Source organism: Pollicipes pollicipes, unplaced genomic scaffold, assembly GCF_011947565.3.
Source record: "Pollicipes pollicipes isolate AB1234 unplaced genomic scaffold, Ppol_2.1 Scaffold_7231;HRSCAF=8579_pilon_pilon_pilon, whole genome shotgun sequence".
Classification (NCBI taxonomy): domain Eukaryota; kingdom Metazoa; phylum Arthropoda; class Thecostraca; order Pollicipedomorpha; family Pollicipedidae; genus Pollicipes; species Pollicipes pollicipes.
The window spans coordinates 5,837,500-5,864,134 of record NW_023597034.1 but is presented as its reverse complement, the minus strand read 5'-3'; the positions used below and the strand labels follow the sequence as shown (position 1 = coordinate 5,864,134).

The 26,635-nt window shown below is 57.2% G+C and overlaps 1 protein-coding gene across 1 annotated transcript in view; it reads left to right on the top strand.

Annotated features, from left to right (window-relative positions):
• Positions 1–26,635, top strand: part of LOC119109302 (uncharacterized) — a 52,432-nt gene that overhangs the window by 10,586 nt on the left and 15,211 nt on the right. Inside the window, exons 9-10 of the mRNA XM_037232898.1 lie at positions 23,850–23,975; positions 24,169–24,209. Coding sequence (XP_037088793.1) covers positions 23,850–23,975; positions 24,169–24,209 — 167 coding nt within the window. The remainder of the gene's footprint in view (positions 1–23,849; positions 23,976–24,168; positions 24,210–26,635) is intronic.

The window sequence follows — 26,635 nt, the reverse complement described above, 5'->3', positions numbered from 1 at the left end:
CTCGCTTGGGCTGGCCGCAGACCCTCCAGCCAAGCCTCATGAACCACGTGGACCCCGTCTGTATCAATCTGCTGTAGTGCAAGTGGACGGACCTGTTTGGTTCACTTTCTGGTCCAATGTAACCTACCCGGCCCGCGGCCAAGCAATGTAACAATGGTCTGGGCAAACGGCCCATTGTAGGTAGCCGTGTCTGTTGTGCATACCAAACAGGGCTTCACCGAGCAGGCGCGGCAGAAGGAGAGCCGCGCGACCTTGCGTTCTCGCAGGGCTAGCGCGACCCGAGACCGGTGGTTTGACTCTCGTACAGGCTAAGCGCTTCGGCAATGAAAATTCACGGAAAGCCGGCCACGAGCCTGGTGGGGTTGCAGTGGTGTATCGAGTCACCTGCAGCAGGTGACCCCGAGCAGCTATCTGCAAGGTCCATCAAGACGACCTGTCCCAAGACAGCGGAGGCGCGACCAGTGTCGGAATGGTGACGTAGCTCAGTGCTGCAGCTTGGCAAGCGCAGATACGCCATACAGGGTGATGGAGTGATTTCCATTCAAAGGTGGCTTATGTCACATGTCGATTTAATTTGCATTAGAGCTCACTGTGCTAGGCAGCAAGCATGATTTCGTCGACTGCTTGGGCCGGCAGCCGAAACATTTCTGTTCACATAGCTGTGACACATACGTCATCTGAATAAAAGCGTCGTGGTAACGTTTAGAAGCCGAATCACGGGCTGAATTCATCAGCTGAATGAACATTGTTGTGCATTCTGCGACAGTCCACGACAGGCAACCAGCAGCCTGTCGTCAGGGACAACTAGCATGCGTCTACATATATATATATATATATATATATATATATATATATATATATCTATATATTGGTACCCAAGAGAAAGGCGACGTCTACAGTGAAGAAAGAAGTGGGTGGGAGTTTGCCACTTCTACTGCTCGAGCTTGTAAGTTGATGAAAATGGCCTGCCGTGTTAAAGAGCACTCTGACAGCAAATGAGCCGCTGAAGATTACGGCCATACTTCAGCGGATATTTGGAGGCAGCAGTCCCTCCTACGTAGCAGTTTCCATAATCTGGACGTTGCTCGCAGTTGCACCTACATTGTTGCAGTTATCGCCTCAACTTTTAACCTAATGCAGAACTGAAGGCGAGCAACTGCTGAGGCGAGCTGCATCAATGGAGAGCATTGCGTCCAGATGCGTCATTGCGCACATGTGTCCCTGCACACATGCCATGCTTCTTTTAACAGCGTTTTACGTCAGATGCACTGACCCATGCGACATTTGAATGCATTGCGTGCGTGTACTACGGGATGCAACATTGACACGGGCAGATGTAGGATGTAAAAGACTCGATCGGAACCCAAAAGCCGACAGGAATTCATCCGCTGTGCTTGGTGTTTGATGTGCACTAGATCATTATGGGATGCCAAGAAATGCATGCTTCGTGGAGCTCTGTCGTGCCCGTGGGCCATGCGGGCTATCAGTGATCACAAATCACTGGTTGGATACATATCGGGAGTCTGGCTTGTCTTTTCTGGTTTTGGTTGCCTGGCTGCATATCTGATTAAATGACGACGATGTCTGATTTCAATCATTTTGGTGATTTCAAGATCAGTTGCACAAAATGCTAACGCACGCGCATAACGCCAGCACGAGGAATGCAACGACTCGTGACGTCATGTATCGATCGTGATCCGAAGCAGCCTTCCCCTCTGACCGCCGGCATGGTGGAATGCCGGCGGCCTTCTGCTGTAGGTGCGGACCTTCGAGCGTTCATGACGGAGCTCGAGCGGCCGAGCGACACTCGGCTTCTACTCGAGTCTCTAAGAAGGCCAGTTCCGGCGCGTTTTCGGCAAGGCGGGTTGAGGCAATGGTTTCTCTAAAACCAGTCGTTAATCATGTCGCCCAACTTTTGCATGAAGGCTCAGCGACATCGGTCTCGGAGCATTCCAGGAACGCTTTGGCTTCCCGACATGTGTGTAAAGTCCTGTTCTCCCAGCCAGACTGCCGACGTTCACGCGGCGAGCCCGGGTGGGTCTGGCACCGTGCACCGTTTACCCCACATCAGAGCCGATTGCGAACCAACCGCAACCCGGTGGCCGCTTCCACATTCGGCGTCGAAGCGAGCAGAACACCATAGCATGTGCCGCCAAGCGCTGCCGGTACAGCCCGGCCGCGGTGTAAGCGGCGCGGTAACGGACGGCGCGGGCCCGCGTGCGGCTGGGAAAGGCGGTGCCGGTGGCGGCGGCGCGCCCGGCCGACTCTCAGGGCGCCGCCGACCGGCGCTGCTCACTTTCGCGGCCGCTGCGCTGACGGCGGCGGCGCGCCGACGAGCACGGCTGCCGGCGGCAGACTACAGGTTCCCGTGAAAGGCTCGGCTGGCTTTTCCGCCAGGGCGAGCGTTCGATGAGGCCGCGATGGTAGGCCCGGGCTGCACGGACAGCGCAGACGCCCGGGTGGAGCGCGTGCCTGCGGTTGATGTGTGTCTGCAGTCGGCACACTGATCTTCAACTGGCTGCACGGCCAGAACGCCGGATCAAAATGGCAATGCCTTGGCGGAGTTTCAGGCCTTGTGTGCTGGCGATCGCAATGCATGTTCAGCTATTGGCTCAGGCGTATGCGCTGCACCTCGTGAGATAATGTCATTGCACTCGACCAACGGTGCGCCTTCTACGGCCAGTGATTGGTGTCGCCAGGATGGGGTTGGCGGGTTTTAGCTCGCGCGAGCGGTTCTCGCCGTAATAGCTGCTCGGGTCCAGCTACGTCGGTCAAAGACTGATGTGTGTGTGTCGGCTTCGGGACCACGATTGACCACGGCACACCCATGATTGCAAACACCGCCGATCGCGACGGACGTCCGAAACTCATGATCTCCACGGTTAACAATCCTCATTTTGATGACATCTTAGGCCTCGAAAGATTCGGTGCCTCTGTTTCATGACCAAAGCGCGCTGCACGCATTGCGAAAGCATTCGGTCGGCCGTCGTGATTGGGGTCACCAACAGTGTAGTTGTTGAACTGTGTTGGGAAAACCAGAGGTTCGGGGTTCGATTCCCCCCGAACACGTCCCTCTTTACCAGGGTGAGAGGCTGCAAACGTCATGGGGCCTCAGCAGCCGAGTTAGTCGCAAACTCCAACTGACACACGCCCATCGAGACCACCGGAATGTTATAACTTGCTGTGGCGGGAACTACCTGCCCCTGGTGCAGCCATGAAAATGTCATGGAACCGCGAGACATGGACGCTCGTTTTGAAAAGCCCAGTGTGCCTTTCTTATTCCAAAGGGCGTCTCAGTAACTGCTCGTGATTGAAATGCGTTGGACATGCTTCCTTGCTCCTTCGTTCCCCATGCCCAGTAGCGAGAAAAACGAGTCGGGTAAAGCAACCTCTATCGTTTGCCATGAGAAAAACGGGCCGGCTTAACGTCAATCATCCACCGAGGGAATAACCAGGAGATGTCTGCTACCTGCCCCGCCGTTCACCTGACGGCGAGAGATCGGACCAGGGCTCCCAGGCCCGAGCGTCGCTGGTCGACAGGCCGGCGGTGTCCGGTGGTGCTCGTCTTGGTTATTGTGAGCCTAGCGGTGTGGGACCAGCGGACCAGCAGCGGTTAGGGAGGGCCGAGAGATCTGGAATCGGTGGACCAGCGGACCAGCAGCGGCTAGGGGGGGGGGGGTGAGAGATCTGGAAACGATAGACCGGCGGATCAGCAGCGGTTAGGGAGGGCCGAGACATCTGGGACCGGTGGACTAGCGGACCGCTGGATACGCGGGACGACGGAGTCCGGATATAGTCAGAGTGTTCACTTCCACAGTGTGCACACACATCCAGACTGAACTGCGATGGAACACGTTTGGCTCCAGCCGTGTAATACGATAACTTCATGGACAAGTTCATACGCTTGGGACGTCACATGATCTCCAGCCCTATCACCCTGGGACGTCACATGATCTCCAGCCCTATTACCTCCATCCCGCCGCATGTTCACATGCCCAAATGGTCAACTACGGGAGCAGCATGACTGTTTATGTCATGGCCACATTATCTACCACCGCTAGCATGAACCGACAGTGATTACTAGCACCACACCCTGTCGTGCTGGCTGCCATCATACAGCAACTAACGCCACGAGCTTGTTGCCACCATGCAGCGACCAACGCCACGAGCCCAGAGCCAACAGCCGGAGTCCCTTGGGTCTGGTCCAGTCCGGCAGTCCTATGAGAACTGAAGCGGACGGGAGCAGCGCTACCGGACGTCAGCCGGCCCCCGTCTGTGCCCGCACGAGCCCAGCACGCGTCCTCACACCGGGACCGGAGAGCCAGCGCACGCCGCTGATCGCACCCAGCGGGAGCGAGCTGCCGCCGCGGCGGCCGCCCCCCGCGCGCCGGGCCGGCCGGCCGTGACGTCAGCGACCGGCCGTCGGATCGCCTTATACGGCGCGGCGGGGCGGGGTCAGGCCGGCCGAGAGGTCAGGGCCCCGGGCGGCGGAGGCGCGGCCCGGCCGGCCGGCCGGCAGTCGGGCGCTGCACGCGCTCGGGGCAGGGCGCAGGTGTGTGAGAGTGCGACCGCGGCACCAGCTGACGGCCACCAGGCCATGATCTGACCACCGGCCAGGTGAGCGGAGGTGGCGTGTCGTCCACCTGCCCCCCCCCCCCCCCACCCCCCACCCCACCCCGTTCTGCATTTAGCCCCGCCTTGCTCGCGTTTACCGCCTAGCTAGTTCGCCTAGCTGCACAGTGACGGCGTTTTCGAATGTTGGCGACAGGCTACCCTGTCTGATCCGTTGCGTCCGGTTTCTTGAAGCGTCATCAGGACCCCGGGCGCAAAAGCTTACACTGCTTACACTCATTCCCTGTCACTCGCGGACTGTATTCATAAGCAGTGTGTTATCTTAACGTCCTCCTTATGACTCTATTGGAAGCATGCTGCCGATGAATTATGCGCATAGTAAGCCATTTAGGCCTCCTGTGGTGTTTGTGAAGAGGAATCAGTCGGTAATCGTCGAGCGGGCCTAATCGGAGTCGGGCTGCCAGCCTGCCTGTCTGTGTGCGGTCACTGGCACCGGTCGTCGCGGGGCCCAGAAAAGGCCTGCACTGCACTGTGAGAACGCCGCTGGCCAGGCCTGGGCTGTTACCGCGAGACTGAGAGTCAGCAGTATCCCAGCCTGCTGGGAACGCAGGGCGGATCCAGAGAGGCCTGGGACCGCAGGGCGGATCCAGAGGCGTTTGAGAGCGCAGGGCGGATCCGGAGACGTCTGAGAGCGCAGGGCGGATCCAGAGACGTCTGAGAGCGCGGGGTGGTTCCGGAGACGCCTAAGACCGCGGGGCGGATCCAGAGACGTCTGAGAGCGCAGGGCGGATCCAGAGGCGTCTGAGAGCGCAGGGCAGATCCAGAAACGTCTGAGAGCGCGGGGTGGATCCGGAGACGCCTAAGACCGCAGGGCGGATCCAGAGACGTCTGAGAGCGCGGGGTGGTTCCGGAGACGCCTAAGACCGCAGGGCGGATCCAGAGACGTCTGAGAGCACAGGGCGGATCCAGAGACGTCTGAGACCGCAAGGCGGATCCAGAGACGTTTGGGAACTCGGTGCTGGCGAACTGATGGGTGGTGCAACTTCCATTCGTTCACATCGCCGTTCATTCTTTCGATGACTCGAGCTTTCGATCCGTACTTTGACTCCATTGACTTGAAATGATGTGCTGGGCGAACCCTGGTGACGCTAAGTTTTTATATCAACCGGCCATCTAGTGGTCTGAGATCTTTGTGGCGATTTGCCGCTAATAGTCAGGAATGAGTGATGACCCTGACCTCACCCTGAGATGATGCGAAGTTTTCGAATCGAATTGACCAATGATTGCCCAATGATCTCAGGTCAACTTTTTATTTTCACGAGTAGCAACTTCAGGCTGTTGCGGCTACATTGCAGGGATTATGTCGCACTGAACAACTGACCCGGCATTGACTGCTCGGTGGTGACACGGCCTCCCGGCCTTGGCGCTGATCGGGCGGGAGCTGACCGGGCGGTGGTGACCTGAGCTCCGGACCTCGGCGCTGACCGGGCGGGAGCTGACCGGGCGGTGGTGACCCGAGCCCCGGACCTCGGTGCTGACCGGGCGGTGGTGACCTGAGCTCCGGACCTCGGCGCTGACCGGGCGGTGGTGACCCGAGCTCCGGACCTCGGCGCTGACCGGGTGGTGGCGACCTGAGCTCCGGACCTCGGCGCTGACCGGGCGGTGGCGACCTGAGCTCCGGACCTCGGTGCTGACCGGGCGGTGGTGACCCGAGCCCCGGACCTCGGTGCTGACCGGGCGGTGGTGACCCGAGCTCCGGACCTCGGTGCTGACCGGGCGGGAGCTGACCGGGCGGTGGTGACCCGAGCTCCGAACCTCGGTGCTGACCGGGCGGTGGTGACCCGAGCTCCGGACCTCGGTGCTGACCGGGCGGGAGCTGACCGGGCGGTGGTGACCCGAGCTCCGAACCTCGGTGCTGACCGGGCGGTGGTGACCCGAGCTCCGGACCTCGGTGCTGACCGGGCGGGAGCTGACCGGGCGGTGGTGACCCGAGCTCCGAACCTCGGTGCTGACCGGGCGGTGGTGACCCGAGCTCCGGACCTCGGTGCTGACCGGGCGGGAGCTGACCGGGCGGTGGTGACCCGAGCCCCGGACCTCGGTGCTGACCGGGCGGTGGTGACCCGAGCTCCGGACCTCGGTGCTGACCGGGCGGGAGCTGACCGGGCGGTGGTGACCCGAGCTCCGAACCTCGGTGCTGACCGGGCGGTGGTGACCCGAGCTCCGGACCCCGCGCTGACCGGGCGGTGGTGACCCGAGCTCCGGACCTCGGCGCTGACCGGGCGGTGGTGACCTGAGCCTCGGACCCAGCGCGGCCGGGCCGGGCCTGCGCTTTGTTCCCGCGGCCGCGGTCATAAGTCGTGGTGCTGGGATGATTACAGGGCGGACAGGGCGCTCCGCCCGACGCCGCGCTGCTCGGTGCCATTAGACGGCCGTAATGGCTATATGGAGCCGAGCCGAGCCGAGCCGGACTCGGCCGATGAAAGCTGTGGAGGCGGCTGGGCGCGGGGTCAGCGGGCCCGCGGCAGGTCGCAGGGCTGGCACCGGCGCAGCAGAGCTGACCGGGGGCGTCAGAGACGCGGCAGACCTCGGAACGACGCTCCAGGGGCGGGCCGTCGCCGCGTGGGCGGTCGACGTGCCCACAGGAGCCGCCGGATGTGCTAGTGCTGAGTCAACAGATCTAGTTTGGCGTGCGGGAACACTGTACAGGCTAGAGAAGAGCCTCAACCAGGGACGGACGTGATCCGACGCTTTTAACACCTGACTGCGGTCGTGCCCGAAGCGTTGTCTGTTTAGGCATCAGCACTGGTGAAATAGGTTGTTTATGACTATGGACTTTAATGCGAACCAGGATCAGACTGTTTCCTGTTCCGCCGTCTCGGCCACGGCTCCGAGCGGAAACGCTCTCGGAAGTTCACTGAGAGTGGCTGTGTATCTATCTCTTGTTATGATTAAGTGCTCCATGTTATGACTGTGATCCGTCGAGGGTGCAAGTTTGCCACCGCTTTACACGATGCGCCCACCGGACCAAAAGTCGCAAATAAACACACCGGCTCTGTCGCGAACCCCTGATTGCTAACAGCGAACGAGTGATGTCCTAACACTTGTTATAATTCCGAGACTGCAATGCCATTCATCTTTTTTGTATCGATGCATGTGAGGCCGAAATTTCCGTGACGCAGCCTCTTTTTCACCTTTTTCGCGAGGGAAGGCAAGGTTGGCCGGTGGACACATTTAAGCCCGCAACTGGCAGATGTGCAGGCCCTGGGAACAGGTCATATCCATGCCTCATGGCGAAAGACAAGCACAGTAAAACCAGGCTTGTAGGTGGATTTTAGAAATGGATTCCTAAATCCCACCTTAAGGTCTGTGCCTACCTGGCCGCGAGATCCATTTAATGAGATTGCTGTACAATTTTGGGGACTTCGGCCCGTTTCCGTTCGCTGCCGAAGAATCATCCAGGATTAAGGTCTCTGTCATGATGTTGTTAATGGGTCTTTCAGGATCTAAAATCCTCTAGGATTAAGATCTCTGTGATGATTTTGTCAATGGGTCTTCCAGGATCCAGCATTCATTATCGTATGTTGTTGCATGATATCACATTCTTATTTGTGCCGACAGCTTATACAATGTACTTTTGCTGAAATCAAATTAAGTAAAAGACAAGCGATTGAGCAACTAAGACATAGAGCTTGCTTTAAATGCCTCAAAAGCGGCATTAACACCTCATGGTGCCAGCATCGATACCTTATTAGGCGAGTGAGATTCTTTGTCCTTAAGCGTTCATATTTTGTTTTGCGTCCTGGATCTGTTTAAAATATGTTGTTGATCTATTGGGATTCAGGATCTTCCATACATTTTGCCGAAAAATGTTCGGAAACCAGTTTTTTTCCGATCGCTGCCGGAGGATTTGCTGGGATCGGAGAACCATTTTAAAGGAAAGGAGGCATTCTCCAGCATCCAAGGTCCATTCGCAGCTTTGTCAAAGTTCCTGGGATGCGGCACCCGTGTTTGGATCAACACGCGTCATATCCGCGCGGAAGTGCACGCATCGGTCGAGTCTGCGGGCGGCCTGCATCAGCCTGCTGGTGGCGGGGCGGCGGCCGGGCAGCGCCACGTGCGCCGCGGACGGAGGCCGCTGCGGCGCGGCCGGGACGCTGCCATGCGGCGGTCGGGCGTCCAGCGGCCGCCGTGGGACTCGCGTGTCCCGCCGCCCGGTGATTCAGCGGCGGCTCACGGCGCTTTACTGGAAAACGATCCGTCACCCTGCCGGGCGGCGTCGCTCGGCTATCGGCCTGTTCATCTGGACGAGACGCCGACGGACCATTGTCCGGCGCGGAGGGAGCGGCCACGGCGGCAGGCGCCGTGTACAGGTGCGGCCCGACCCCCTGACACCACCCGCTTGGGAGCGTGACCCTAGTCAGAGATCCGATCGCGGTCAGCGCCAGTTGGCCGGCAGGTACGCGATCGGGCTTGAACCCGGCTTGTGGTTCAGTTCGGTTAGATGTAGACTAATGGTTAACATGCTTGCTCATCCCGCTTATGAATCATACTTTGACACTGTAGTAATTTACCGTCTTTGCGATCAAGAAGGATAGCTTCTCAAAGGTGGCCTTTTCTCAACTGAGGCAAAAATATCACACGGGACAGGGGGAGTCAACACTCGCTTGATATGTGGCCTTGGCTGTTTTTTAAAATTATTTCAACGTATTTTTTAACGTTAATAGGTGTTTAATCCCTCGAATCACATTCGGCAATCGCAGACAATAAAATATACGCCAGCCTAACTGCGTCGTTCACGGAATATTTTGGGAAGTAATCTGCTCATCTCCAGTGAAGGACTGCACTTTAAGCCCGGTTGATATCGCACCGTTACTTTCCAGCAGCCTGGATTTGTCCAATCGAAGATTAACGATACCTGATGCATTTTCTCATGATTTTTGTCAAGTTTCTGTGAGAGCTGGGAGCTCCTAGCTTTTGAAATGGCGCAGTGATTATTTTATCGCCTTGCATGTGCACATGGTGCGGTGGTATTTCACTGAGTAACACACGTACATGTTTGCCTTCTTTATAAAACACTTTCACATTTGGAGGTAGCCAGACAAAAGAGGGCGAAATATTTCGTGGAATCCAAGCTCAAAAGTTCGGTATCGCTTAGAAGGCTTTGACTCTTTATACATTCTGGGATAAGAAACAAACCGTGCTGAAGAAAGTAGCCGCTCAGTCCCCAAAAACGCACAGCAACGTACGGCGGGCACCTACACGCACTCTGGCTCACCGCACTGGAAAGTTATACATGAAGTGCTGGCACACTGCCGGGATAGGGTAGTGGTACTTTTTTAAGTTCGGCTTTGTGCTTGCCATTAAGTTAAGTCGTAGTCAGCCCCGAAATAAGCCGAATTTGTTTTGAGTCAAGATGGCATTGATTCCTGTAGAACTCTGTGCTGGTGTGAACGGCATCTGGTCATCTCCATCATTGTGCTGGGAATGAATAATGTGTCAAGTCAAGTAGAAATTTAATTAATAACTCGCAACCTTTTCCCCAACAGCTTTCATATGTGCGGCAAAAAAACGTGAGATATGTTCGTGAGATGTGAGGCGGGAGGCATAAAACGTGGGATGTTGTTGAACTGTTAACCAAATGCATATTGTAGGCAAGCCTTGATATCACATGCAGACACATTATTCGGTATAATGTTGCCACCGGTGTTGCTCTGTCACACTCTTTTCCGAAATCAAACATATATCCTCGAGTTAGAATCAAAGCCGGTCAAAATAGTGCTATGATTTTTGGAGTCAGACTCAGAAGCAATCTCATGCACCGCGAGTCAGAATCGATTCTACGAGAGCGGATTCGTGCACAGCTATGGATGTGTGTCCTTGTCGAAGGCAAAGTTCGCAGGTATACTGCATCCAAAAGCACGGTCGGCTTAGCAAAGATGCAACGTGAGCTGGAAGATCACTCAGATTTCTATGTCCGAATATGGTGATCACATCCGGTCTGCCCAGTCCCTTTAAGCAGCCAGAGCGGATGTGGAGTCGGATGATTGAAGGAGAGTCCCCTCGATCTGCATATATCTGCAGCATATCTGTAGTGTATCTGATAGCTCTGGAGTTTTGAGTTCCTGGAGGTCGGAGTTTCCCCAGCCTCGGCCCGTGTTGTATGCAGAGCAGGCCGGTCGGTGGACCAAGTACGCTCGGTGACCGGGCACCAGATGGGCCGCTCCCAACGTCGCCGCTCCTGCGCCGCCCTAAACGGTCCGGCTGCCAGGGAGCGCCGCCAGCGCGCCACGCAGCGACGGCGGGTAACCTCCGGAGGCGCCCGCCCGCGCCCGCTGACAGCGGAGGGGCGGCGCCGTCGGTCGGGTCACGGCGCTGGGCCCCCGCCACACTCCGCCGCGCCGCGCGCGACGCCTCGCCCGCAGAACCGTGACCTCGCGCCGGCCATGCCGGCAGGGCTGGCGCCGGCCGCCAGCCGCGCTCGGCGCCCTTCTAACCGACGGTCCACGACATACCGGAGGCGGTGCTGTTAGCCGCGCAGACTGCAGGCGTTATGGCCTGGTGAGACGGCGCGCGGCGTTTTTCTCCTTGAACTCTTCGATGAGGGAAGGCTATTAGCGTTAATTAATTGCCGATCGTTGCAAGCTAAGCGAATGCGGAGAAAGCTGTTACTTTAAGTCAGTGTACGGGCAGTTGCAGGCGATGGCACAACACCATGCTCAAAGACGATTGTCTTCCTTCTCCGCATTTATTTGCCCAAGCTCTTTTCTGAAGCTTTATTTTGCTTTCCATTTTATCACCATGCTCGCATGCCTTTCTCTCTCTAATCTATCATTTTTCCGCCTCTCTTCTCCGCTCAATCAATACGCGTATCCCTTTACTTTTTCCGTCTCTCTTTCATCATTTCCTGCCCTGCTCTTTCCTCGCCGTCCCTTTCTCCCCTTTCACCCTGTACTCCTCTCCGCCATTGACGAGAAGTGTGGTATTATCTCCCCGTGACCACAGCCGCGCGTCTCGACGGCGCGTCGGCCCGCGTCCGCCCGGCGTCCCTCCACACCGCCACTTCCGGCGGGCCTTCTGACCCAGAACTGACGCACCCAGCTCGTGGTGTCATCGTGGCGAATGACCCGACAAGTGGCGAGGAGGGCAGTTAACCCATATCTCCCGCCGCGCGCGCTCCGGCCGAAGTTGTTGGGCAGAGGTTCGCGGTCAGCACGCTAGTGCAACGTGGCTCTGCAGATAAAACGCTGAGGGAGGACTATCAACTCAGTGAGAGAGAATGTGATGGGACATCCCGTGAAAACACGAGGGGTAGGCTCAACGCTAACGTAGACCATATGATGGTTTTGTCCAGGCCGTGACAGAGGTCTATCTCAGCAGCACGGATGACCCCGCTCCTCGACCAACACTCCCCCAGCTCGGGTGACCCCTCTCCCCGACTAACACTCCCCCAGCTCGGGTGACCCCTCTCCCCGACCAACACTCCTCCAGCTCGGGAGACCCCTCTCCCCGACCAACACTCCCCCAGCTCGGGTGACCCCTCTCCCCGACCAACACTCCCCCAGCATGGGTGACCCCGCTCTCCGACCAACACTCCCCCAGCATGGGTGACCCCGCTCCCCGACTAGCACTCCCCCAGCTCGGGAGACCCCTCTCCCCGACCAACACTCCCCCAGCTCGGGTGACCCCTCTCCCCGACCAACACTCCCCCAGCATGGGTGACCCCGCTCTCCGACCAACACTCCCCCAGCATGGGTGACCCCGCTCCCCGACCAACACTCCCCCATCTCGGGTGACCCCTCTCCCCGACCAACACTCCCCCACCTCGGGTGACCCCTCTCCCCGACCAACACTCCTCCAGCTCGGGAGACCCCTCTCCCCGACCAACACTCCCCCAGCATGGGTGACCCCTCTCCCCAACCAACACTCCCCCAGCATGGGTGACCCCGCTCCCCGACCAACACTCCCCCAACATGGGTGACCGCCCTCACCGGGTGATACGCCCCCACGACGGGTGCCTCCTGGCCCCGTCAGACCTGTGCTGCCCCGATCTGCCGTCAGACCCGCGCTGCTCCAATCTTCTGCCGCCACCGACAGGCATCACAGCACAGGCGAGGCTGAAGATGCATTCGTCCGCTACTGAACCATCTGTGGCGATGCGGCGTGTATGCAAATGAATGCGATTTTCCGGTGCTCATTCCGCATGAGAGAGAGAGAGAGAGAGAGAGAGAGAGAGAGAGAGAGAGAGAGAGAGAGAGAGAGAGAGGAGAGAGAGAGAGAGAGAGGGCGGCCTCTCAAAAACCGAGGCACTCAGGGCGCAGCAGATGAATAGGCATATTTGGCCGTTTTCAGTCCGGCCGATGGTTTATTTGGCAGTCGAAATCATAACAGATCCCAACACATCGTTTCAAATGCGTGCCTCAGTCGAGCGTGACTGTTCATCGGACAGGTGTTTATTTCGGACCGTCCATAAATTCGCCCGCTCACTACGGCTGGTTTGTCGGGCTGCCGGTGCCATTGGTCACCCTGTTGAGTCAGGCTAGCGGTCGGTTCTCCCAGCTGCCGCAAGGAAGGCTTGGCACGGCATCTGTGCGGCCTCCCCGTCTGTGGCGCCAGCTGCTGCCAAGATTGCTGTCGGGAGCAGATGGGGGTCGGATCCTGCTGGCCGGCGGGCCGGGGTCAGTAGAGCTCGCAGTGGCTGATGAGCGACTGTTACGCTGTATGTGAGCCGATCAGTCTCAGGGAGAAGGCTGCGAGCACTGCCGGCTGGATCGGTGGGCTAAAACATCGGCGCCATGGCGCGGCCGGGGTGACCGATCTTGAAACACATGCCGACTTCTGGAGGTGAGCTGAGATGACCTGAGCATGGCGGTGATGCAGTCCGTGCCTTTCTCCCTGGCGCGTGTGGGACCTGGACCTAGCGCGGCGGCCAACCGGGGGCGTGCGTTCCGCGCCTGCTGTCCGGAGCCGCGTGCGCCGACGCCGCTCGTGCCGGCGCGCGTCATTGCCATGGAGATCGTATGCGGCTGGCGCCCGCGGTGTGCGCTGCCGACGCGAAAATGAGCTCTAAACAGGAGGCGGCCCGGCGGGCGGGCGCTGGCACGCGCGCGTCCGCTCACTCACTCAGATGGACAGACAGACGGACAAACACGCGCTGACGGACGGACGAACGGACGGACGAAATGGCTGTCCGTCCGTCCTTCGTAGCGAAGTGGCTTAGCAGACAAGCTGGAGAGCTTAGCAGACAAGCAGGAGAGCTTAGTAAACAAGCAGGAGAGGGTGGTGTACAAGAAAGGGGAAGGTAAGAGCTGGCATGCAGAAGATATAGGCTGAGGTGCAAAAGGTCAGGGGACGACGAGCCGACAGATGGCCGCATGGGAAGGTCATCCATTCTCGGTGATGCTGCTGGGAATAACTGCGCACGACTATTTTCAACTATTAAATGCAGCATTCACATAAGGCTTACGCAACGCCGTACAACATCGTGATGTATAATTGGACGCGATTGCAAGCTACGGGCTTTGCATCATTATCACATGATTTCTGCGGATGATTCGAGGCAAAGCGTCAGCTAGCGATTACACACGTACATGTCACCCAGTCGGCCTGCAAATGATCATCATGTCAGACGTGACGCTAAAATATTTAACAATTCGACGGGAGTGGCGCAGTTTGAGTGGAGAGCAGCGCACGCTTTGCCACGGTCCTTTTCATATGTAAAACTCTAAACGGGCCTAAATGCAGATTGTGATCATGTAATTATGCATTACGAGCCGAAAGCTCCTTTAACATTTCATTGTTAGGACCGTATAAGGCAGGATGGACGTCGACGCCTCAAACATCTGAGTGCGTTGGCTTTCACCGCCTTGTTGGGCATTTAAGTGCCGACTAATTCAGTCAAATTGCGCTTAGGTTTGCGTTTATTTAGCCTCATCTTCCGCTTATGCATTCATAACTGTTAGGTACTAGTGTCAGTGCTCGCAAGAGTTGTACGATTCCACCCGTACGGCTATCCAACAACGATAAATGAGAGACAGAATGACTTAGCGCATTTTAACCCAATGCACAACTGGCACCAGCGGGTTGCTAGAGGCCTCTTTATCAGCAACCCAAAGCCAGTTGCTCAACACGAGGTCTTATGATTCCTCTTGCGCTCGTCATCTATTGCGCAAAGCTTTCGTTGCATTTTCTTAACTGTCCGATCCTGTGTATTCGATGATCACATGGAGTCTCGGCCGGACCACACCACACACAACGGTGAACTGCCGCACGCGACACCGACAGGGAGACTCCCCCTACGCGCCCCGAGCAGCACCTCTTATCCTCCTCCCAAGCCACCCGCAACACGCTCTGCGTGCGACTCGCCGGCGCCGCCGCGTCCCACCCCTGTCGGCGTGTCCACGGGCTAACGCACCACCCCGAGCCGTGGCCGTTTCCTTCAATTGACATGAAGCATCGCCCCACTTGGCTTACATGTTGACACTGTCCCGGGGCATGATTTACCGCTACACCCTGCTCGCTTCACCTGAACTCAACTGCACTCCATTTTCCCTTAGTACGTGTTCGCCTTCTCTTTATCTCCGCGCGAGCAATCTCCTCTGTTCACATACGCGTCACTTCTTAAATTTCGATGCCACTAGCCAGATTGGTACACATTAGTACCACGTACAAAATACAGACACACCGATTAAAGTTCGGAACAAACTTGGAAAAGAGTCACGTTCATTCCCCTGTTCCGAAATGTTCTCTACTCACGTGCAAATGGCTTGGACCAAACGCTACTGTCAGACACAGTGAGCCATCGTTGATTGTCCAACAGGTGCTTCCATGCAACCTAGCGGCGCATTGGTGGCGAACGCCTGAGTGGGTATAGTTAGTTTCATGGTGTGAACGTCGATAAAGTCGTCCGCAAAAAGGAAGCAAAAAGATAACAAACAAAACTGACGGGATACCGCCGCTCCAAGGTCCTGGCACACTGCAGGACCCCTTCTAAGCTTTGGTCCCGCCTAATCGCCTTTCATTTACCAACATTTTTGTGCTTCTCTGAAATAAAAAAAAAACATGGTGAGCCTAACGTTCTGCCTTCCATGTCTTTCATAGTTTTCCAGAATAGTGATTTATTTGGCATGATCTCTCTTATATCAACAAGCTAGGTGTAAGCGACTAAATTTGCTACTTTCTGTGCCGCTGCTTTTTTAGCTCTTACCGCTGCTGCCTTTTCCCACCGAGAAGTCGCTTTACTATTGATATCCTCATCCTCCATCGAGAGATGGCAAAAATAGTTCTCGTTTTTCAAGAAGCATTCTCGTTATGTTTCCGAGTGGTCCTGCCGGAGATCACTACCGTGACATAGTCGCCGGCTCTCTCTCGGTCTCCGTTTCTCGTTCTCCGTCCCGTCCTCGTCCCAGCCCTCGTCCCAGCTCCTGTCTCCGCCCGGCCGTCTGGACCCGGTGTCACCGGTGTGGCGGTCGGTCACGCGGCGCACCTGGTGTGCGTGGGGGGAGGCGGCGCGAGGCGGCGGGCCACGACCGTGTGGGAGCCCGGCACGCCGCAGCCGCCGTCTCCCCACCATTAATCAAACTGTCGCGACGCTAACACGAGAAGAAAAGAACAACAGCGGTGCACAGCCCGCCCCCTGACCTCACGGGCCGAGCCGCCGCTGGAGGGTCGGGTCGGGCCGGTGGAGTGAGGGGAAGGCGGAGTCAGTGGAGAGCCGGACCCAGTCAGTGGAGGGCCAAGTCGAGTCATTGGAGGCTAGGTAGAGTTTTGAAGGTCGGGTCGAGTCAGTGTAGGACTGGGTCGAGTCAGTGAAGGATCGGGTCGAGCCAGTGGCGGACCGGACCGAGTCAGCGCAGGCCCGCGCGGAGTCAGTCAGTGGAAACCAGGTAGGGTCAGTGGAAGATGGGAAGAGTCATTGGAGGCTGAGTCGAGTCATTATAAACTGGTTGGAGTCAGTAGAGGCTCGGGTCGAGCCAGCTGAGGAACGGGTCGAGTCAGTAGAGGCCCGGACCGAGGGACCGAGTCAGTCGGTCGAGCCGGGGAGGAGTTCGTCAGTGAAGAGCCGGACGGAGTCAGCGGAGTGGCGGGCTGAGTCAGTAGAGACCCGGACCAAGTCAGTCGGTCCAGCCCGGGTGGAGTTCGTCAGTGAAGAGCCGGGCGGAGTCAGCAGAGGGCGGGCCGAAACCTTGTACCTCAGCTGCGATCTTCGGCTGTCGCTCTGCTGGGCCCAGAACAAGTTAATCAACAGTAAGTTCATTAGCGCGCATATCTATGGGAGGCCATGGCAGGCCGTATCCCAGAAGTGATGGCTTTGATATGCTAAGTTTTGATTACGCCCTTCACTCCGGTTCAGACTGATGTGGTAGCCACAAACCACATGAGTTCATTCACATTTTTCTCCGCGCCACCTAAATTTGATTCGGCCACACCAGCCGTGTATCTCCCTGGGTGGGGGTGGCTGGCTGCAGCAGCAGCGGCGGGGGCGACGGGCGGGCCGCGTGCCGGGCGCGGGGTCAAACTGGCCACCACTCACCCTGGGGGCGGGCCCGACCGTGATGCATGGAGATTGAGCCGGGTGCTCCATGGAGAGCGTGCCCTTCCAATGTCAGGCCGGCGGCGAGGCGGCCCGACACAGCCGGACCTTTGTGGGACGGACGCGGGCTGGTGCAGTCTTATCATGGCTCACTCGCGATAGGTGATGGCATGACCGGTTACTCCTTGTCGCGACTTTTACCGAAATGTAAGCCTTACGGGCGCATAAATTAGTGATGCCAAGAGCAAACGGTCACTTTATTTGACCAAGCCTTTCAGTCGTGAAATGTCCCTGGGATGTGCATCTGTGTTACCGAGATCACACCCTGTATTACTCTATCTTTGTACGCCGTTAGAAGAGCACTGTATTTTGTATGAATGTTTGCAGAGTGGCCAGACCCGTTCAGTAGATGGGCTTTCCCTTGCATCGGCACTCCCTGTGCCCTAATCATCATCATGTTGGCACTGTCGAACGGCCTGCCCGATGCATTTACCGCACTTACCGCTGTATAAATTAATTACTTTGCATATGACGGACCTTTTAAATGCATATCCCCCATTTGATACCGATCTGCTGTTTCGGGAATACGATCAGCAGCCGCCACCTATTACCGGCTGTGACTGGAAGCCGAAATATCCATTCGAGCCGCAGAACGAGCGCCGAGAGCCTCCGATCTGTATCTCCTTCGAGCCCATTAGCCTCGCTGGGCTTCATATAATCGGTGTCATCGCCGATGCCACAAGGCTGGTATGGTTAACAGCTGACCTGATTAGGGCGTGTACCACTCTCGCCAATGAGCGCCCGTGGCCCGCAGGCGGCGTGTCGGTCATGCACGCCAGACACGGGCTCCGCGGCCACTCGATCAAAGTCGGCCTGTTGATTCGCCGCTGCTCCATGGCGCCGGGACGTTTGAGTGCAGCGACCGATGGTTTTTCCATGTGCCAGACACCCACAGGAATGCAAGCTAATCCAGTTTTTATTGTCGGACCAAAAGGGAATGACATCATTATCATTGAAAGCGAGTGGTGCACATGCAGTGGGGCCATGCCAGTTCATTGGATATGTCTGGATTGGACAACTGCCATGCTCCTGTGTGCATAGTTTTGGATTCATCATCGTGCACGCAAGGAGAGGGTTTCGAAGTAAAGATGTTGATGGACCATTACGTCGTCCAATAAAAGTCCGTTGAAGCATCTCCAGTGGCTGCCGAGCAATCATTTGATTGTGGCGCACTGCTTTGCATGCGCATAAAATCCGCATGGTCAGATGCAAAGCCCATCCACAGTCACCGACTGGCCATGCTACTGTCGGGCTACTTGTTGGTGATTCGGCGCCGCTGGGGTATGAGGCGCTAGCTGCAGTTTAGGTCGTCCTCCGGCTCTCTCACATCGATGAAATCGCATCACATCATTTTACGATGAACGATAGCGAGTGGTGCATGCAGGCTTTTACAGCGATCACGAACGGCGTTGTGGAAGAGGAGTGACGGAAAATAACCGCTCATGTCTGCATGCTCTAAAAGCCCAATCGTCCGTATCGTCATTCATGTGATGGGGAACGTAAATTGCATTTGAGACTGCAACTTAAAATTATTAGCGTCAAGGCACCAAAAGGAAAAAAGCAAAAGCAGCCAAGGCGTTCAGAAATTATGTTCGCAGACATAATTTGGAACAAATGCATTTTGCCTGACCTGTCTGCAGGTATTGGGTCGTGCGTTATTTTTGCCCATACAAATAACAGGCCTTGTACACTGCACTTCGGTTAACTGGCATTTCAGTACGGCTGCCTTTAACGTCTTCGTTGAAGTCATCTGGACCGGTACCATCGTGAGCTGGCATGGTCTGAAATTGCCAGTGAACAAACAATCAACTCGAAGTTGCTGCCAAGTGTGTTGTGCGTGCCTACCTGGTGCACTCAAAGCTGTGTGCTCGCTGCAGGCCAACACTCCCGTCCCCCTTACTATTCGCAAGCTTCAAACAACCGAGCTTGTAACAGCCGCGGGCTGTTGATGTTTTTAATTACAGAAGGCGATTACGCTAATGATCGTTGTGCCGTGCGCCGCGTTCGTGGGCTGTCACCGGCGGCGGGCCATCTCCCGGCGGCGTCAGTCGTACATCGTGTGACGCAAGACGCGTGTCACTTTTGTGCTTCACACGCTGATTGATCACGGGCTCGGCCGCGTGCTTCCAGCGCCTGGAGGTCGTCTAATTACAATCGCCGCTAATAACTATGCGCAGGTACTTCTCGCGTTTCCCACCTGCCGTCATAGTCGCGTCAGAGAGGAGCCGGGTGAAGGTCCATGGGTCATTTGGTTGCCCACGACTTCTACAGATAAGGTGCGCTGTCGGGCACGCCGCATCACTTGCTATTGATGTCCCCGCGGGGGTTTTCTTTGACTACACTGCACGTTGGTAGCGTTTCGACACCAACAACTAGGTCCTTCCATCTAACAAGACCATACTTCTTCCGTGGTTTTGCCAAATGCTGTCTGATACTTGCAAAGCTGCTGTCCTTTACGTCCGCATTTTTGGCATTTCCGCCCTCACCTCAGTTGAATTTCTTCGCCTTTCGGTGCGTGAGAGGGTCATTTGTTCATCTTCAGTCGTTGTTTTTTTCAGCACAAGTACTTAGATCTTAGTTTTAAGTCCAAAAGTAGGGCTCGAAAGAACCATGCTAGCCAAGTCACTCATCAGTACACATTCCACATAGTTACATGCAGTGATGGCGCGGTTGCCGATTAATGGGGACGATATTAGTGATTCTGTGCACATGCTTCGTTACTGACGTGATATGAACGTTCCCGCCCATCTCACGCTTCATCTCGCTGTCTATATGTATTGCTCAGCATGACCAGGTCACACCAGTATCTCACCGCTCATACAGCACCGCTGTATTTCACGCCGCGCAGTCAGGCGAAACCGCGCCGGCCAAGGCTGACGCGGAGTGCCGGGCGTCGGGGCCTCGCGTCGGCTCGGATCGCTGCGCGCGCCGCTGTCTGCCGGTCGTCTGCGCTCAGCGCCGCCGGTTGTTTTGGTGACGTCACGCACGTCGCCGGGTCCGCCGATGGTGACATCCGATAGGCGGGCGCCACGCTCCGTCCGCGTACCAAGTGCGGCGCTGTTTGCGTTGCGGGACGACCCGCCGATGCTGGACGCGGCGTCGGATTTGGCGGCTGGCGCGACCAAGGACGCCGCCCCGTTCAATGCAGGCCGCGCGCAAGCGAAGCAAACATCTTCGGTCTGTCGTCTATTTCAAAAGTGCTATCTAAACCGGGATTGATGAACCCGCTGAAAGGGAGACTGGAAATTACCATACAATACCTGCCTTCAGTTTGCAAAGAAATATTTGGATAGAGCACCCCGGCGAATGACGACCAGCGCTGTGTTGTGGCTAAGTGCTGTTTCGCCTTTCAGAGTGTTACTTTCAGATGACGCCGTATGATCCACCCGCCTTGTGGTGGACGTAAAAGCCTGCAATGGCTGTTCTGCATCCGGCTGGGACAAGAAAACAGCCTTTCTAGCTGCTTTGGTGTGATCGAAATCAGCTACGTTTATCTGTGTAAAGCACTTTGCGCGGTGCATCGTTCTTTCCCATCACTTTTACGACACAAGTAGCTGGTATTGGTACCTGACCTGTGCATTACGCAGCGCGTGCAGCCGTCTGGTAAAACCGCGGTGCTTTACAGCCTAGCATGAGTTGGGTACACACATTAGAGTTGTTGGCCATTGACAGGTTACATGCATCACGCCTGATGCCATATATGACTTGTCAGCAGGTACATCAGACGCCGACCTCCGAACAACACACTGCCGAGCCGCCGACCCGACGGCCTGCCCTATCAGCTCCACTTATCATGGCGGCACTGCCGACCGGCTGCATGGGTGCGCTATCAGTTACCTGGGCGAATGGTCCACACGCCTGCACGGCCAAAGAGAAGTGCACGGAAAGATGCCAAGAAAATATTTTGCCTTAAGACCACGCGTGTTTATCCAAGCAAACCAAATTGTTCAAAACAGACGGTGTCCAAACGATGCGCACCTGGCTTGAATAGCCGACACGGAGACAGCGGACCACCGGACCCCAGACCGAAACTCTCGGCTACCGAGGCCGGGCGTCAGCGACGATGCGTGACGAGCCGGCCGTCTCCCCTCCTCCCGCCTCCTGTCGCCCCGCCGACAGGCCGGGCCACTCCCGGGCGACCGGCCGCCCGTCGGCACACGCGCCGTAAATTGGATCGAGACAAATTTGGCGCGGGGGCCGGTGTCGCGTGCGATACCGATCAGTGATGCATTGGCGGCGCGGCGAGAGGGCGCCGCCCACGCACCGGCGTCGGTAAAAACGGCCCGTCGGTGCGTGTTGACGCCTCGGCCGGATAGATCACCGTGCCGACAGCTCCATTTCTCTGCTGCGGCTGCTGGGCCGGCTGCTGGGCCCAGCGCCGGGCGCGACGGCGCGTCTGATGTGGTCGTCAGAGGAGCAGGGCAGAGACGGGCACCAGCCGCCACTGTGGTGGCCAGGCACAGCCGCGCAGCGTCCGCCGTAGCGCAGGAGTCGGTGGTTCGCACCTCGCGGCGGCGCGCGGCGGGCGGCGAGCTGGGGTGGCTGGCGGTTTTGAGCTACGGTGCCGTGTTTGCTAGGGATGTGCCAGAGTTGAAGTCTGCAGAAACTGCAACGTTGGACGGGGCGGTAACGAGCATGGAAGTGTGAGGATGAGCTCAGGATATAAAATGTTGCTACGCAGTTTGCATCGTGATATACGCTCGGAGCTTTGCTGCCTTCTTGTAGCAGCCAAGCTCTGTGTTTCCATTCCATTGTTGTCTCCCTGACTGCGCAACGGACGCTGAGATTCGACCCCGGCTCACTTTCTCGAGACAAGCGATCGTGGTTTGATTAACTAAAGGTGAGGGGAAACGAAGCAAACCACTCGAGCTATGATACCGGCTGCGGTGACTTCGCGAACGGGAACCACAATAACATGCTAAAACAACTGTTTGTGGAGAAGAATCATGTTATTTTCATTCTTTTTGCAGTGCAGGTTCTGCTCGTCTTAATTTTGCATAGCAAAATTTCGTTGATAACCATTTACCTATAATATACGTCGCTGAGCGAATTGGTAACAAACTATTAGGCCTCATACGCATGCATGATGTGCATGGCATCCCGCTCTTGGATAAGATACCATCTGCCGTCCCGCAGCTGTAGTCACAGAAGGACTGGAATCTGACCCAGGCCGGCCTGACCATGAGTAATGACTGATGGAGCCGATGGGCGTCCGCACAGCTCGGCTCGTCGCATGGCGGACGTTACGCCGCAGCCGGATGTTGCCGGAGTGTGCCTCCACCACAGTGAGGCGACCGTGACCCGACTGACCCAAATCAAGTGCATTCCTGTGTAGGGTAAGTGTACAAAAGGAACCTCCCGACAAATACGCTTTGTCACTGCTTTGATGAAGCACACGTTGCCGCAGCCGGTTCAAGCTGTGTCCCAATTCCATGGTAGGCCAATGCTCTCATGGTTATTCATTAATTTGCATTTAAAAAGCGCGTTGTCAAGATCAGGACGACCTGCTTGTGAGCATTGTGCCACATGACAAAGTGCAGCTTTATTTCCTGTGCCGTCTGCGCCCCGTTCCCAAATATTCCGCCCAAGGGCCACCTCTTCGGGGCGGCCTCTGACCCAGCGATGGTTTGCGGGGCCTGCTGATAGGCTGTGAGACCTGCCGGTGATCTGAAGGGGAGGGGGGGGGGGGGAGCGACGGAGCCTGCTCCGGAGCGCCTGGTAGGTGACGGCCCCGGGATGGCCTCCGAGCCTCAGCAGCCGGCGGGGTCTGCCGGTTTTTGCCACCGCCCCTGACGGCTCCGGCTGCTGTCGGCGCACTGCCGGCCGGGCGCCTGGTCGGCATTTGTATGCCCGTGTCGCGCGCCGCTGACCCAGTTCATCGCCGGCGCCAGGGTCAGCCAACACAGCACCTCCATTGTGACGGGGGGGGGGGGGCGACTCAAAAGAGGTGCCACGCCCGATCCCGCCTTCCCTATCTCCGCTGAGGACTGACTCTCCGGAGACTCGTCAGGAGCAGAGTCAGAGCTCCGAACTTCTGCGCCCTCCCTATCTCCGCTGAGGACTGACTCTCCGGAGGCTCGTCAGGAGCAGAGTCAGAGCTCCGAACTTCTGCGCCCTCCCTATCTCCGCTGAGGACTGACTCTCCGGAGGCTCGTCAGGAGCAGAGTCAGAGCTCCGAACTTCTGCGCCCTCCCTATCTGGCGCCCTCCCTATCTCCGCTGAGGACTGATTCTCCGGAGACTCGTCAAGAGCAGAGTCGGAGCTCCGAACTTCTGCGCCCTCCCTATCTCCGCTGAGGACTGATCTCCGGAGGCTCGTCAGGAGCAGAGTCAGAGCTCCGAACTTCTGCACCCTCCCTGTTTCGGGAAACGCCGCTGGATTCGCATTACTCCCTGGGTGGCCGCTCCGACACAGCTCAAAAGTTGCGACGTGCAAACAGAGCATCTCCGGGACAGAAGACCAGCCACCTGGTCTCGGTAGCGCGCACCCACCTGTCACGATGACCTTGTTGGTTTTTAGCGTGTCGGGGGATCAAGTCAGCTCACTGGCTACAACAAGGTCTAGTTCTTCTTATCTTTATTGCGCCAGTGGTTTGGCGTCTTTTAATAGCTTGGCGGCCTCGGTGGTCTATAACTCAAGACTTCAGGTCCGCGGCCCTGGCGAATCTCTTTCCATACGATCTCCTCAGTCATCTCCTGCGCCGCGGCCGTGCTCGAGGTGTGCCCGACCGTGCTCAAGGCGTGCCCGACCGTGCTCGAGGCGTCCCCGGCCGTGCTCAAGACATACCCGGCCGTGTTCGAGGCGTGCCGGCCGTGTTCGAGGCATGCCCGGTCGTGCTCGAGACGTACCCGGCCGTGTTCGAGGCGTGCCGGCCGTGTTCGAGGCGTGCCGGCCGTGTTCGAGGCATGCCCGGTCGTGCTCGAGACATACCCTGCCGTGTTCGAGGCGTGCCGGCCGTGTTCGAGGCGTGCCCGGCCGTGCTTGAGACGTGCCCGGCCGTGTTCAAGGCGTGTCGGCCGTGTTCGAGTCGTGCCAGGTCGTGCTCGAGGTGCGCTGGGCAGTGCCGGATGCAGTGATGGGGGGGGGGGGGGGTTCTGAGATCACCACTGGGCGTGATTGACGGTACTGATCGGCACTGCAGGGGCCCGGCCCACGCCACTGACGGCGGTCCGCTCAGCCATACGGCGAGCGGCTGAGCCAGGGGATGAGGTGCGCCCGCCCAGTGTCAGACCAGGTGACAGCGCTTACACGCCGGGCTGCTCAGGGGCGGGCGGGGCTTGTCCAGTGCCACTCGTGGTCACGTATGCTTGGACCTCGGCGGAGGTAATCAGCTTTTCCGTGCAAGTTCTGGTCTTACCGACCGATGCATGCTACTTAATGGTACATCTTAAGACATTCCTATGCATAGGGACTTTCACATTACATACTGGTTCATTACTAATCCAGCATAACCAGACAGCCAGGAGACCGAGTTTGAAACGTTCCCTGGTTTCCTTCTGTGCTCTCGCGCCGGCTTGTTTCCCACCTACCCTGGGTCCGAGCCGGGCCGGGTGCGACCTCCGCCTCCCTGGAGCCGCCTATGGACACCCTCCGTCGACCGTCACCGCCCTGGAGCCGCCTCTGGACGTCCTCGCCGACCGTCGCCGCCCTGGAGCCGCCTCTGGACGCCCTCGTCGACCTGTCGCCGCCCTGGAGCCGCCTCTGGACGCCCTCGCCGACCGCCACGTTGTGCAACCGGGCCGCGTTAGTGGTGTCGGTGTTTGTCGGGCTCGGCCGTGACGGCCGGCACCTGTTGACGAGCTTGCCCGCGTGGGACAGTTGACACCCTGGCGCGGCCGCGCGCTGGGCCGGGGCGCGGCCGCGTCCGACAGGGGCCGCCCGTGACCTGGGTGGTGCGCGGGGAGTGGGGTCGACACGAGGCGGGCAAGGAAGACTTGGCTGCCTCCTATGTCACGGTTCGCACGTCGCCCAGATTACGGTGCAGAGGAATGCAGCGAAACTGGAATTGATTGCCTGGCAGGCTGGTGTCTGAGTTCAAGAACCTGAGTGCGATGTCGACTCCGAGTCGGATGGCTTTCATAGCTCAAGATTTTTGGTCGAAGTTTGAGTCCTTGGGAAGAAGCCCGAGTCCGAGTCTTAAGAAAAATATGTGTTCGGTTCAAATCCAAAGTCCTTGGTGATGGTGAAGTTTTCGAGACCACATCTTTTTTGGTAAATAACTTTTGTTAAACCCGTTGGAAAAGGACAAGCTACCCACCCGGGGTAAGTTGTACCACACGCAGGGGGAACCTATGCCTGTTTTTTCTCATAAAGCAGGCTGCATCGCAGGCAAGCTGAAAGCTTTACGACATGCTGGCCAAATGAACTCGTCTCTGCTTTTTTATTATGAGACATATTCATTGCACATTCATTTATTTGTACCGTGATTCAGTTCACTCGAGTGAGACGTCAGGAAGGTCTTGAGCTCGAATTCGAGTCCGGCCGGCAACACGCCCAGTGTGGGGCTTAGTTTTGGGTACCAGTGGATATGGGATTTACTAGTGGATACCATGAAAGCCCAGATATGGCGTCATATGACCGCCTCCGAGACCACGCTCCTCCCATCATCTGCCGCTAAGCGTGTCCACGAACCGCCTCCGAGACCACGCTCCTCCCATCATCTGCCGCTATCCCATCATCTGCCGCTAAGCGTGTCCACGGACCGCCTCCGAGACCACGCTCCTCCCATCATCTGCCGCTAAGCGTGTCCACGGACCGCCTCCGAGACCGCGCTCCTCCCAGCAGCTGCTGCTAAGCGCGTCCACGGACCGCCTCCGAGACCGCGCTCCTCCCAGCAGCTGCTGCTAAGCGCGTCCACGGACCGCCTCCGAGACCACGCTCCTCCCAGCAGCTGCTGCTATGCGCGTCCACGGAACGCCTTCGGTAGGCGCTGTCGTCGGCTGTGACTTCAGCGGCCCGCTGTAAAGAATCGCGTCTTCGCTGCTAACTGGAAAAGATCAGCGCATTGTTTTACATCTTCAACGATAATTAGTAGCCGCTATTCATAAATACAACCCGATTAAAAGCCGCTAAGTGTAGTTTTGCTGCTCTATTACGACATGCGCGTTCATTTAAATTAGGCGATCGGCACTCATGAGTCAGTTACCCTGTAATTAAGGTAACAGCCGTCTCTTCCAGCAGAAACGTTCGTAGTGTCTGAGCGGTTTCATAACAAATTGGCAATGCCTGATCGTATTTAACGAATATTTATGCACGGCTATTCCAATTATCTAAAGTCATAATACGTGATACTCGCATTTGACGAGGCTAACATAAGGTTTATCTCGAAACCATGCTACAAACGACGCACGGCTTTTGAACAAGCCATATTGCGCTTTGTAAAACGTGATTCGGGGATATGGAAATCGTCCGAATCGTGACGTGAGGGTGGCTACATATTTTGTTCTTGCCGGCCGCCGGCCGCCCGTGCTCCCT